This window comes from Rhinatrema bivittatum, chromosome 2, assembly GCF_901001135.1.
Source record: "Rhinatrema bivittatum chromosome 2, aRhiBiv1.1, whole genome shotgun sequence".
Lineage (NCBI taxonomy): Eukaryota > Metazoa > Chordata > Amphibia > Gymnophiona > Rhinatrematidae > Rhinatrema > Rhinatrema bivittatum.
Window position 1 is genome coordinate 724,123,206 of NC_042616.1, and position 13,670 is coordinate 724,136,875.

Sequence of the window (13,670 nt, forward strand, 5' to 3'; positions counted from 1 at the left end):
TAGCGATAGTCGGGGCGCGGGTTACGGGATGCTAGGGAATAGCTAATTCGCTCGTTTGCATGCAATATACATGCCGCGTGCGGAAGGGGTTGCCCGGGGATTTTAGGACGAGGTAGGAGTAGGTTAAAGGGGATTCGGGATCGCAGGAAGGGCTAACGCGGCCGGAAAGTGAGTAGAATGCGGGTTAGGAGCGGGGTAAATGCGGCCGCACTTTACTGGATAGACCTGAGAGAAAGCAGCTGCAAAGAGGGCATGTATTATTTCCATATTTTGGTATGACCTCCTGGCCTTGCCCAAAGGAGATTTTTTTTTTATGGAGACACACCACACCATACACTTCCTGCCAAAGGGTCCGTCTTATAATTTACAGTGAGATAGATTTTTAAAGCCTGAGGCCTCTTTGGGGCAAGGGGCTTTCTTCAGGGGGCCAAAGACTTGTAGCCTATTCTACTCACTAGGTAGGCAAGCGGACAGAAAAGTTATCCAGATTAGGAGTTAAAGTATTTTTTGGACTAGAGAGTAGGGAGATTTTTGGATCTCCCTTCCCCACTGGAATTGCAGTGCTGTGAATAGCCAGGTCCCCAGATTTTTCCACCAGAGAAATCACCTAAAGTAATGAATAAGGAGAATGAACAACTGAATCCAAGGAAGAGCAAGAGAAGAAGATCCCATCCAGCTTTCCCCCCAAGGACACTGTATAGGCTGGGTGTCTAGAGAAGAGAAGATTTCTAAAAATAGGATTTTTGCAAAGCAAAGGGGACCCCCTCCACTAAGATTCCCACAGCACAGTCGCTGGGAGAGAAAGCGCATTTAAAATCACCATGGGCCTGTATTTCTCTGTCACCTTATTTATTTATGAACTTTTAATATACAGACATTTGTAGAACACATCACGCCTTTAAGTGTTCCAGGCTGCTTTTTATCAGACTAGGGAGAAACATTTTTTTCAGTGAACTATAACAAGAGCAAAACTGCATCCTATAACTATGAATCAAAATAAGGAACTCAGAGATGTGCTGGCGGCTCCGCTGTGTGACCTGTTCAATAGATCCCTAGAAACGGGAGTGGTGCCGAGTGATTGGAGAAGAGCGGTGGTGGTCCCGCTTCACAAGAGTGGGAACAGAAGAGGCTGGTAACTTTTCCTCACCTCTGTGGTGGGAAAAGTAATGGAGTCACTGTTGAAAGAGAGAATAGTGAACTATCTACAGTCAGGAGAATTGCTGGACCAGAGGCAGCATGGATTTACCAGGGGAAGACCCTGTCAGACAAATCTGATTGACTTTTTTGACTGGGTAACAAAGGAATTGGATCAAGGAAGAGCACTCGATGTCATCTACTTGGATTTCAGCAAGGCTTTTGATACGGTCCCGCACAGGAGGCCTGGTAATAAAATGAGAAGCTTAGGAGTGGGTGCCGAAGTGATGGCCTGGATTGCAAACTGGTTGACCGACAGAAGACAATGTGTGATGGTAAATGGAACTTACTCTGAAGAGAGAGCGGTGTTAAGCGGAGTGCCGCAGGGATCAGTTTTAGGACCGATCCTGTTAAATATCTTTGTGAGCGACATTGTGGATGGGATAGAAGGTAAGGTTTGTCTGTTTGCGGATGACACTAAGATCTGCAACAGAGTGGACACGCCAGAAGGAGTGGAGAGAATGAGACGGGATTTAAGGAAGCTGGAAGAGTGGTCAAAGATATGGCAGCTGAGATTCAATGCCAAGAACTGCAGAGTCATGGATATGGAGTGTGGAAATCCTAAAGAACTGTATTTGATGGGGGGAGAAGGGCTAATATGTACAGAGCAGGAGAGAAACCTTGGGGTGATAGTCTCTAATGATCTGAAGTCGGCAAAACAATGTGACAAGGCGATAGCTAAAGCCAGAAGAATGCTGGGCTGCATAGAGAGAGGAATATCGAGTAAGAAAGGGAAGTGATAATCCCTTTATACAGGCCCTTGGTGAGGCCTCACCTGGAGTACTGTGTTCAATTCTGGAGACCGTATCTCCGAAGGGACAGAGACAGGTTGGAGGCGGTCCAGAGAAGGGCGACCAAAAAGGTGGAGCGTCTTCATCGAATGACTTATGAGGAGAGATTGAAGAATCTAAAATATGTACACCCTGGAGGAAAGGAGGAGCAGGGGTGATATGATTCAAACTTTCAGATACTTGAAAGGTTTTAATGATCCAAAGACAACGACAAACCTTTCTGTTGCAAAAACAATCAGCAGAAACCAGGGGGTCACGATTTAAAACTCCAGGGAGGAAGACTTAGAACCAATGTCAGGAAGTATTTCTTCACGGAGAGGGTGGTGGATGCCTGGAACGCTCTTCCGGAGGAAGTGGTGAAGACCAAAACTGTGAAGGATTTCAAAGGGGCGTGGGATAAATACTGTGGATCCATAAAGTCTAGAGAATGCGTATGAAGAGAAGAGGCACTGGGGTGGCTTGCTTGCGGGAAAGACGGCTACTACCTGGAGATTAATATCCTTATTCAATAAACATACACACAGTTAATGTGACTCCAATATTGCTCTATGCTTCAATGGCAAGAGGAAATGTGGAAAAAAGGATTTGCATCCTCAAAAAAAAAGCAGGGGAGTAGCTTGCTTGTTACGGCGGTTACTACCCCAAACCAAATAAGCCTGATACTTCATTTTCAATGCATATCCAGCATAGCTCTCTGCTTCAACGGCAGGGAGAATGAAGAAAAGACAATTTATATTCAGACAACCACCAACAAGGAATGAATTACATAGTCTGGGTAAACAAATAAGCATGGGTGTAGCTTGCTTATTACGGCAGTTACTACCCCAAATCAATTAAGCCTGATACTTCACTTGGAATACATAGCCAGCGCAGTTCACTGCTTAAACGGCGGGGGAAATGATGTAAAGAGGATATATATTCAGACAACCAACAAGGATTGAATTGCACAGGCAGGGTAAACAAGCATGGGAGTAGCTTGCTTATTACAGCCGTTACTACCCCAAACCAATTAGCTAATTACTTCACTTAGATGCAGCTTCAGCACTGCTCTCTACATCAATGGTGGGGGTGGAAGGGAAGTGGAACCAAAAAGTTACCAATAAGGGCCCTGACTTCAGCGGTCAGAGTAACAGATAAGTATGAAAACAATTAGGTGTGAAAGCTTGCTGGGCAGACTGGATGGGCAGTTTGGTCTTCTTCTGCCATAACTTCTATGTTTCTATTTCCAGTTCCCCCATGATAGTAATCCTATGTTTATTAAATATGTTCAATGTATTTGACTTAGGAAACCTATTTTCCTGCATACTCTGTTTTTAATGTAAACCGGTATGATTTGTATCTGATACAAGAATGTCGGTATATAAAAATGCAAAATAAATAAATAAATAAATAAATAAAAAATGTGGGCTGCTGTGTTGGTTGCTTCCTGTTTCTATAAGAGAAAAGCATTGAGTGACTATGTTCCTTTTTCTCTTTCGGTAATTCCCTTTTTTTTTTTTTTTTAAATGTAGGCATCATTTGGTGTTTAGCAGCTTCTATCCACCCTTCCTTCTAATTTTTGTTAGAGGAGAAAGTTGGAATTTTCAGTGGAGTCAGAGGTTAAACAGGAAGAATGGATACCCACCTATTCCTGGGAGAAGAGTGGTACTCCACCAGTGAGCATCCCCTATGTATATCATGCAAGGAGGAGGGGAGAGAGACTCTACAGCTACTAAATGGACTAAAAGTCACCAGAGGAGAGTAAAGCTGATTTTCAAGACTAGAGTTAAGATATGGACAAGTGGGAATTTAATTTTGGATCAACTGCCCATCAGTATTGCCAGCCTGTAGAGGAAATTTCAATATTACCCCCAAATTGGAAGGGACAAATCTGGCTGACATGATTATTAAGTAAAATAACAAGCTATGCAGTCAGATTTGATTTAAAATTGGATAAATAATGGATTTACTGATAGAAGTCATATGAAGTAAATGGACTTTTTATACCCTAGATGCAGTAAAAGTTATGTTGGAGCCCTATTTCTGGACTCCAGCATGATTTACTTTACTAAAATGGACTGTGAGCAAAATGCACGGGCCTTGAGTATTGGGGTTTTTTGGTGTTTCAAATGTAGGGTATTTATATGTTATTCCCAGGAACAGCTGTTAGAAAAGAACCCCTCCTTCCTATTGCATCTCCAAGAGAAAAGAGGTCTCGAACTCATTTGGACAGTTTCCCTGGGGTTAAAGAGGGAAGACAGGATTTAAATAAGGTAGAATCAAAAAAGATGTGTAAAGGAGTGGCCTTACCCCCCCCCCCCCCCCTTTAACTTGTATAATACCAGGCATCTAGCCTAGTCCACCTTAAAACCCAGAGAGAGAGAGAGAGTTCTGTGGGCAGGACAAAAGGCCTCTGCATCTCCAGAAGGCAGCTCCTGAAATCCTCTGTCATGAAGTAAGCTGCCAGTATACTGCTGGAGATGAGCAGTCTACGATTGTGTGTGCTGTTTTGATTTAATAAAGTTGAAATCTATAAGAAGCAAGGCTGGAGTCCTGTTGGAGTGTGCCTCCAGCCTGAAAGTTACTCAGCTATCTGGATTGGAGATTTCTGCACAGGTAGAAACCCAAGTCTCCAGGGACAGAATAAAAAAAATAGAGAGGATAAGGGTTTGTTGCTGTATGTTGCTTGCCAAAAAAGCAGTTCACCAAGCTCTGTATAAAGCACTGAGGAATTTAAAAAAACAAACAAACTGTGACTCTGGGAGGAGCACAATAGCCAAAGGGGCCGATGCAATATAAAGCGCAGAAAGCAGGTGCTGAAAAGTCAGCACCTGCTTTCCTAATGTGTGCATGGCGCCCGCAAGGGGGGCGCCATGCAATATCCAAATTAGGGGGTCACGCTAGCAAGGAGGCGCTAGGGTCGCTTGTGTGACCTTAGCGCTTCCTTGCTAACGCGACCCCACCGCGGCTGCCGGTTATGAAGACCGATGCCGGTAAACTCAGCATCGGTTTTCTTAACCGGCTGTCTGCCAGTAATGAAAATGGCCGCTGATAAACTCTGCATCGGTCTTCATAACTCAGTGGTCTGCAGTTATTTTTTTTTAATTTTTTGCCTGCGATCAGCTATTAATGCCTGCTCCAGGCAGGCGTTAATAGCCGAGCGATAAATGTGCATCTGAGACACACATTTATTTTTTTGCATGCAGAGTGAATGAGTAATAGCCTCATTCATATGTATTTGCATGTGATGAGCGCTATTACATTCACTCTGCGTCCAACGGGTGCTAATCCCCCTATTGCATTAGGGGGTGGATTAGCGCCTATTTAACCCACGTCGGAGTGTGGGTTATACAGTGCGCTCGGTTGAGCCCTACCCACAGGCTAGCTGGTGGGTGTGTCAGGAGGAGTACCTTATATTGGGTAAAGAAGTCACTTCCCTGGATGGGATCCAAGATGAGTGAAGAAGCTGGGCCCAATGGGTTTGAGCAGAGTGGGAGGGTATGTGAAAAGTGGCCCTACAAACCCCCGTTTAACCTGTATGGGACCAGACATCTAGCCTGCTCCACCTTAAAACCCGTAGAGAGAGCAAGCTTTATCAGCAGATTGATGGCTTTTGCCTAGAGAGCTGATAACTTTTTCCTAGAGCTACTTTACACTGGGTTTCACAGGCTCTCAGCTTTATTTTGAAATTTTATGAAAGACCAAGGCAGACAGTCTCCCCACTGTGAAGGCTAAAGCACAATTGGGAAGGATTTTTTTTTTTTATTTATAGTTTACTATGGAAGGATTTCTTGATTAGTTTGACGTCACTAACCAGCCACATGTGAATCAAGTGGAAAAGTCTCTAGCCCTGATGGTGAAAGGAGCCTTGGTCTCATAGTACTGTACCTGGTTCATAACTCTTGGTGCAGACTGTGTGACAGCAAAGTGGAATACATAATAGACAACTTATTCTAAGTATACATAACCTCACATACTGCAAGGCCCATTCACATGCCATTGTACCTAAGTATTGTGGTACTATTTCAAAATGACTGCTCTCAGAGTAGCCACAGAACTATAAGTTAGCTGTTTGAAGATTTAAAAAAAAAAAAAAGATCAGGCTTTCTAGGTCAGACCACAGGCAACAAAGTTAGTCCCTCCAGTGTGGTGGAGCGGGCAGGTATATGGTATGGTGCAGCGGTGACATGCTTGTGCAGAGGAAGGTAGCAAAGAGCACAAGCAGCATCGAAGGTAACTCTCAGAGCATGTGTCACCCAAGTAATACCATCTGAGGTAGGTAGTGTATAAGAAGGAAGAATGGGGATAAAAAGAAAAAAAAATCAAATTTCACAACTTAAAATAAAACATTGTAATGAATACAGGGTAGGTCAACTACTTTCCAGATGAATAAGTACACCATCCAAGGCAAAATGACACCTTTTTTTTTTTAATGCAAACTTTGTTCTAATTTTCTTCCTGTTGTTCTGTAGATCTTCTGGTCTTTATCTGCCATCGTATTCTGCTCTTTTGTAACTGAATTGTAGGCAATTTAGTATTCAATTTTACACAGTTTTGCTACAAATGAGGATACCATTCCTTTCTCAAATATTTGGTCCATATAAGCCTTTCTACTAACTATAACAAAGACTGAATTACTGCTATTGCATTTTATTCTGGTGCATTTTCATAGGAAAATTCTTATTTAAGGCTTTTTTTTTTTTTTTTATTGGCTACCAAACTAAGGGCTCAAACTAAAGAAGCTGCATAAATAAAAACTATTGTTTCTTCAATCTGTCTTGTTATCTTTTCTCCAGTTCTTTTTTTTTTTTTTTTTTTATTAAAAAGTAAATTATAACAAAGAATACAGCTGGATTTTTGGGAAATGTTTAGTACAAAAGTGATGTGTTACCTAAACATCAAAAGTTGATGAAACTCGCTTCTGAAAAGAATTGACAGTTACTACACAAGGCGCTCAGATAGTCTACAAAGTTAAAATGCCCAAGCATCAAATGGGCTGAAATGGGTAATGAAGCAACTCTTTCATCTAATGGTTGACAACAAAAATAAAATTACAACACAAAAATGACAATGATGAACTTAATAAAAAAACAAAAATGCTATGCCCTTGATATATTTACACAAAGAATGCGAATACACAGGTCACATCCAAATTTTAATGTTCACTAGATGGCTTCCCCAGTTTGTGCACATAAAAAATATCGTTATTAACTAAGGACCCTTTAGTGATTGTGCGATATTTTAACAGTGCAAGAGCTCAGTTTAACCCAGAACAAGTGATGTTCTGAGACAGGGGCAAATGATCCAATATTTAAAAAGCTAAATGGCAAGGGTTCACTTAAGCAATTTACTATACATAATCATATACATAAGTCAGTCAAGTACAAATAAAATACCATAAAACAAAAAGCAAAAGGCAGAACATACTTAATTTTTTTATTTTGAAATTCCCTACTCCCTCTATACAAGAACCTTTGATGAAACATTTTCCACAAAGGCAGCAGTGAATTTTCAGAAACATTTTACAGTTTTTCCCCTCAGCAAAAAGATAAATCACAGTGTAAATGATATTTTTTTCTGCTGTCATCTTTGGCTGGGGCTGGGCCAAGAAGTTATAAACTAGCCAAAACCGTTAAGACAGTCAAAGGTACTAGAGCTTCTTAGGCCATTAGATTACAAACTTAGCGGAATGTCTGCAATTAATCATTAAAGTACCACCGGGGTGTGACAGCATTAACTTTCATAAACTTTTATAGACAAATGGAAAAATCTACAAAACTTAGCTAGTAATATTACACAGCAATACACACTTTTTATACTCTACACAAAACCAAAGTTCTTGGTCTTAATGGCAAGTAGTAATTTCTGTTTGAGAATCTGTTTAGAAGAATAGAGTGGAACATAGAGACGGGAAATACATGTGTTTGCTGTGGGGAGGTGCTGGTCATCTGGTGGTCTGATTGTGATGGATGGCATGGGCTGGAATCCCTCTTCACTAGCAGGCAATGATGGGCTTGATGTCCAAAAGTACACCTAGATGAAAAAAATAGCCTGTTACTTGGGCTCATCATGGAAAATAACATTTCTCCCATCCACTAAAGAATTACATCATAATAACAATGGAGTCTGGATTGAAGCATCCCTCTCCCCTATCCTGGCCTGCTTGGCAGCCCTGAATCATTTGTCAAGTCTCCCAAGGATGAGCTCTTTCCCATGTGTCACTGGTGGGTCCTCAACACTAGCGACACTTTTTAAAATGAGCAAAAGTAAAGCTGGCAAGCACGTCACAGCTTAAGAAAACTGTACATGGAAAGATGTCGTCAATGGCAGCAATAATTACAACCCAACGGCTTATATAATCACGACAGCACTTCACTGAAAGAAATAAGAGTATGTGCTGTCATCTCCCAGCTTTTTCGGTGTACAACTCTCCAGAGGATTATGAGCTGATTACTGTATTTGTAAGTGTTTATGTAGAAACTGGAGGGGCACCTAGTTTTCAACATATCTCAAATATTTTTTATACATACTTGTTCTAACTATGGATATGACCATCAGCTATTGTTTCATTTGTTGCAGAAATACTTCTGGTGTCTTAACTGGTATCTGTTTATATGCTAAAGATTCATAGTTATTACATGCATTTGCCTAGCGCTTTTATCCTCAGCACTGCAATTCAGTAAGGGATACAAGAGTACAAGATCCTGTAAGTGCTGTAGCAGTATATTCACAGTGGCATTTATTAATCTCTGAGCATAAGTCAGAATTTTGCCCATGATAAACAAAACTACAAATCATATGATCCTTTTTGACACAATATTGATAAAGGTAGAGGGATAAAGGACTAATGCAGTTAAGGTGAATCGAATGTGTCAGTATTTGTGTGTGCCATATCAACAGAAAGTCTTTCCACAGGCACAAAGCTTTTCAATTTCAGCCGCTCACATTTCTTCAGCATTACCTAAGTTTGTTTATTTCTTTTACATAAACAATTTTTCAAATGCAGCCTGATTACACAATCAAAATGGGAAGGTGTACTAAGGTCAATTAAATAAAAATTGCTTAGTGTCTACATTTTACAGACCAAAATTTAGGTGGCATTTCAACCGAAATTATCTTAAATTTTGAACCGAAAATTCATCTAAATGACTAATTATTGTTTATACTTGTTACCTTTTATTATGATTGAGATATAATTGTAAGTCGCCTTGAGTATGACTGGAGTTTGGGAATATGATTCAGAAATGTGTATACATACATTTGGGACCTAAACATTTGGATGCCTAGATTTAGGAGCCTAAGTAAGGATAGATGCCTTACTTTTCTTCCACTCATTGAAACACTCCCTATAGCTGATCACTACCTACATTTGGATGCCTGGTGAAAATGGACTGGAACAGTAACCTAGTATTGAGAACAGCAGGCTGAGAACCAGGGAAGCCCGAGTTCAGATCCTGCTTCCACTCCTTGTGACCTGGGGTAACTCACATTACACTCCACTGCCTCAGGTACAAACTTAGGAGGTACTTTTCAAAAGGATTTACAAACTTAAAACTCTGTTTTACGCACATAAATGCACTTATGTGCGTAAGTGGGCTTTTGAAAATTGCTACAATAGTATGTCCTTTGAAAATTCCCTTCATAAATGGTATACCTTCTGGGGACAGAGAAGTACCTACTGTACCTGAATGTATGAGGCCTTCAGCTATTAGTGATAAGGTGATAGCTAAATCTAAATAAATAAAATATATAAAAGTAAAAACAGGCTCCTAAATTTAGTCATAAGCCTTAGAAGATGTTCAAAGGAGCTGATTTTGGTGCCTAACCTCCAAAGTTAGTTGCCTAAATCCTTTGAAAATTGACTCATATTGTTTAACAGAGAATCACTGCAGAAAAACTAAATATTTCCAGTTTGTAAAGTTGCTGTAAAATCCTTACTAGATCCTGTCGCTCTGTCATACTCATCTTCTCAACTATTGACCAGAACCAGCGCTTGAAGTGCAAAAGCTTCTCAGCATTTTCTCCTGTGCAAGTGAAGGAAAATTTGACAATAAAATGAACTGTTTAACTTATTTTAATATAAATAAAGAAGGACCTAAGGCTGTAAATGGTTATTTTGTGTGCTGTCCAATTGCACCTTAGGAACAAGTATATCATTAGCACTGAATAATCAGAACAGATCACACTCATGGTTAAGACTAAACATACATAGTTTCCCTAGGTTGACAGCTTTTTATGGTTCGTGTCTTTTTTACTTCAAATAGGACATACCACGGAAGCTTACATTTTGCTGTAGAGACTGCTGTAGTACAGTAATAGAAGTAATAGTGGTCCTGGAGAAAACTGGAGTCTTAGCATGTTGTAATTTCTTCTAAAGAACCAACAAAATATTATAGCCGGGGCTGGCCAACTCCAGTCTTCGAGAGCCATAAATAGATCAGGTTTCAGCATATGCACAATGAATATGCATGAGATAAATCTGCATACAATGGAGGAGGCGTATGCAAATCTATTTCATGCATACTTATTGTGGATATCCTGAAACGCTGGCCTGTTTGTGGCTCTCTAGGACCAGAACTGGCCACTGCTGATATAGCACATGAGCTTTTGCAACTATACATGTCCCCTTCTTCAGACTGCATGGACCACCATTCTGTTGCCACTTTATTTACATTTAAATACGGTCTTACTACTGTTAAATTGAATATCTGATAGTCTAGAGATATGTTTAGGTGAGTGCAACTCCATATTTCCACTGCAATACTCACAAACGGGCTGATACAGTAAAAGTCACGGGAGAGTGGGCGACCAATGCTCGCACAGGCCACTCTGCGCGCGATTCTGTATTCAAATGAGAGCCCGCGGCAAAAAGAGGCGCTAGGGACACTAGCGCATCCTTAGTGCCTCTTTTTGGACAGGAGCTCGGCTGTCAGCGGGTTTGACAGCCGATGCTCAATTTTGCCAGCGTCGGTTCTCAAATCTGCTGACAGCCACGGGTTTGGAAACTGGATGCCGGCAAAATTGAGTGTCCGGTTTTCAACCCGCGAGCCGATTTCAAATTATTATTATTTTTTTTTAACTTTTGGGACCTCCGACTTAATATCGCCATGATATTAAGTCGGAGGGTGCACAGAAAGCAGTTTTTATTGCTTTTCTGTGCACTTTCCCGGTGCCCAGAGAAATTAACACCTACCTTAGGGTAGGCACTAATTTCTGAAAGTAAAATGTGTGGCTTGGCTGCACATTTTACTTACTGTATCGCGCGGGAATACCTAATAGGGCCATCAACATGCATTTGCATGTTGCGGGCGCTATTAGGTTTGGGGGGGGGGGGGGGGGGTTGGACACGCACTGTACTGTATCGGCCTGAAAGTGCTCTCACCACCTAGGAGAAGCAAATGCAATATAAGAACAGTGAATTTACGCTTCCTGTTCATACCCCAGATCGGTCCAGACTCCTGGGTTTTGCCTCCCTGCTAGCAGATTGAGACAGAGAAAAAAAGTTTCACTGATACTGCTTCTTAAACTAGTGTGACACCTGTAGTCCTTCAGTATTTCTCTGTCTCCAGCAGATGGCAGAGGTGTAATACTTGCAGTCTGGAATATACAAAAAAACAAAACAAAACTCATTACCTCCTAAGATTCTCCTAGGGCAGTGATGGCAAACTCTAGTCCTCGAGTGCCACAAACAGGCCAGGTTTTCAGGCTATCCACAATGAATATGCAAATCTCTCTCATGCATATTCATTGTGGATAGCCTGAAAACCTGGCCTGTTTGTGGCACTCGAGGACTGGAGTTCGCCATCACTATCCTAGGGGGTTGTTAGGTCTTGATGGGGCCATCCTCCCTGGTGGAGGTGGACGAGCAGAGGTTTGCTGACACTTAGAGAAGCTTGGTCCTGGACCCTGTGGAGGATAGTAAAACTGGTGCTCCAGTTCCCCAGGAGATCCCTTTGGATCCAGCACTTTGTTCTGCAGCACTAAGGAAAATACTTTTTTTTTTATTTTTTTATTTTTTATGTATGGGGTATTAATGGAAAAAAAAAAATCAAGGGACAGATCGGACAGGTCACAGAAAAGGTGCACCTGTCTAAGTTAGAGAGGATCTGTGCTCCAGCTGTCACTGATCACGAATGGCGCAGCATTTAGCAACATATCCGATGGTAGCTGGGGGTTGCGGTGTTGAGACTGCTGCGGCAAGTGATAAGCAGGCAGAATGTGGGGGAAAAATGGCATCGGTTAAGGTTCGAGGCAAGAACTGTCACTTGTGTGAGAATCAAGTGTGCGGCTCATTAAAAACTGGATCATGTGCCAGCTGCGTCTCCAGGAGAGAGGGCAGCTTGGGCGAGACAGACTCCGGATCTTAAGAAAGGAGGACGACGAGAGCGTCTGGGGCCACCACATTTCTTTCCCTGTAAGCGGGGAACAGTGGACATTTTGGCTTCAATGACAGCGACGACAAAGTTTGGCTGGGGAGGCAGGGGATTCCCTGCCTTCTTTATCTCCGGTTATGTAAAGATCCCGCGTGAGGCGCAGGAAGCCTCTTAAGATGAGGAGGACATGCTGGGGAGGATTCTCTCTCCTTCTGATTTTGTGGTGCTTCTGCATAGGGCATATCTTGTCGGAAAGGCTAGTAAGGTAGAAGCCACCTCAAGGTGGCCCATGGCCATAAAAAGACCCAAGATAACCGAGAAGGGGTCTGTGAGCATCCAAAAGATACTCAGATTCTTTGGACATCCGAGAAGCTCTAGGGGGGGAGGCCTGAGGATTCTGAGGACAACGGAGATCCAGCAGATGGGCCTCTGGAGCAGAGTCTGCTCAGGAAATTTTCAGATCCAGAGGAGTGACGGTTGCTGAAGGGGATGACCCTAAGGTAGTCCAGCTCTTTCACAAGGAAGAATTGAGGCCCTTTGATTCTGTATGTGCTTAAGGAGCTAGGCATCAAAACTTCCACAGGAAACAGTCCGACCAGGAAAGGATGGACCACATAGATGGGTTGAAAGGTCCAGTGAAGGCTTTTTTCCCTTTCATAAGTAGGTAAAGAAATTGGTGGTCAGGGAATGGGACATCTTTGAGAACGGCCTGAAGGTAGGAAGGGCAATGGTTAAGTTATACCCTTTACAGGAGGGGACGCTCAAGCTGTTGATGCTTCCAAAGGTAGACGCTTTTGGTTTTGGTGGTAACCAAGATAAACCACCATTCCAGTGGCAGGGTCCGCCATGCTGAAAGATGTACAGGACTGAAAGCTGAAGTTCACCTCAAGAGAATTTTTGAGGTCTCGGCTTTGGGCTGCAGTCTACAGCAGTTTTATGCAGAGAGCATGTTTGTGCTGGGTTTAGCACTTGCAGGCAAAGAAGATTATGGCAGCGTCCTCCACCAAGTAGGCTGAGCCGTGAAGATGGCGGTGGCCTATGTGGCAGATGTACTGTATGACTTGATTAGAATGTCTTCCAGGATTATGACGTCTGTGGTGTCAGTCAAGTAACTGCTTTAGTTGACAAATTGGTCTGCTGATGTTTGATCAAAGTCTCAGGGGCCCTGCCGTTCAAGGGCAAGCTTTTGTTCAGGGAGGACTTACAGCAGCTGGTGAAACATCTGGGAGAGTTCAAAGGGCATAAATTGCCAGAGGACAAACCGAAGTGGGGAAAGAGGTCTTTCCTGGCCCTTTGTGCTTTAGGGATAATAGGACATTTTGTCAGTACAGAG

At 42.3% G+C, this 13,670-nt stretch overlaps 1 protein-coding gene across 1 annotated transcript in view; it reads right to left on the minus strand.

The window, feature by feature from the left end:
• Window positions 1-7,383: 7,383 nt before the first annotated feature.
• UBR5 (ubiquitin protein ligase E3 component n-recognin 5) overlaps window positions 7,384-13,670 on the minus strand; it is a 672,040-nt gene continuing 665,753 nt past the window's right edge. Inside the window, 2 exon segments of the mRNA XM_029591836.1 lie at window positions 7,384-7,997; window positions 9,903-9,988. Of these exon segments, the coding sequence (XP_029447696.1) occupies window positions 7,785-7,997; window positions 9,903-9,988 (299 nt within the window). The 3' untranslated portion in view covers window positions 7,384-7,784.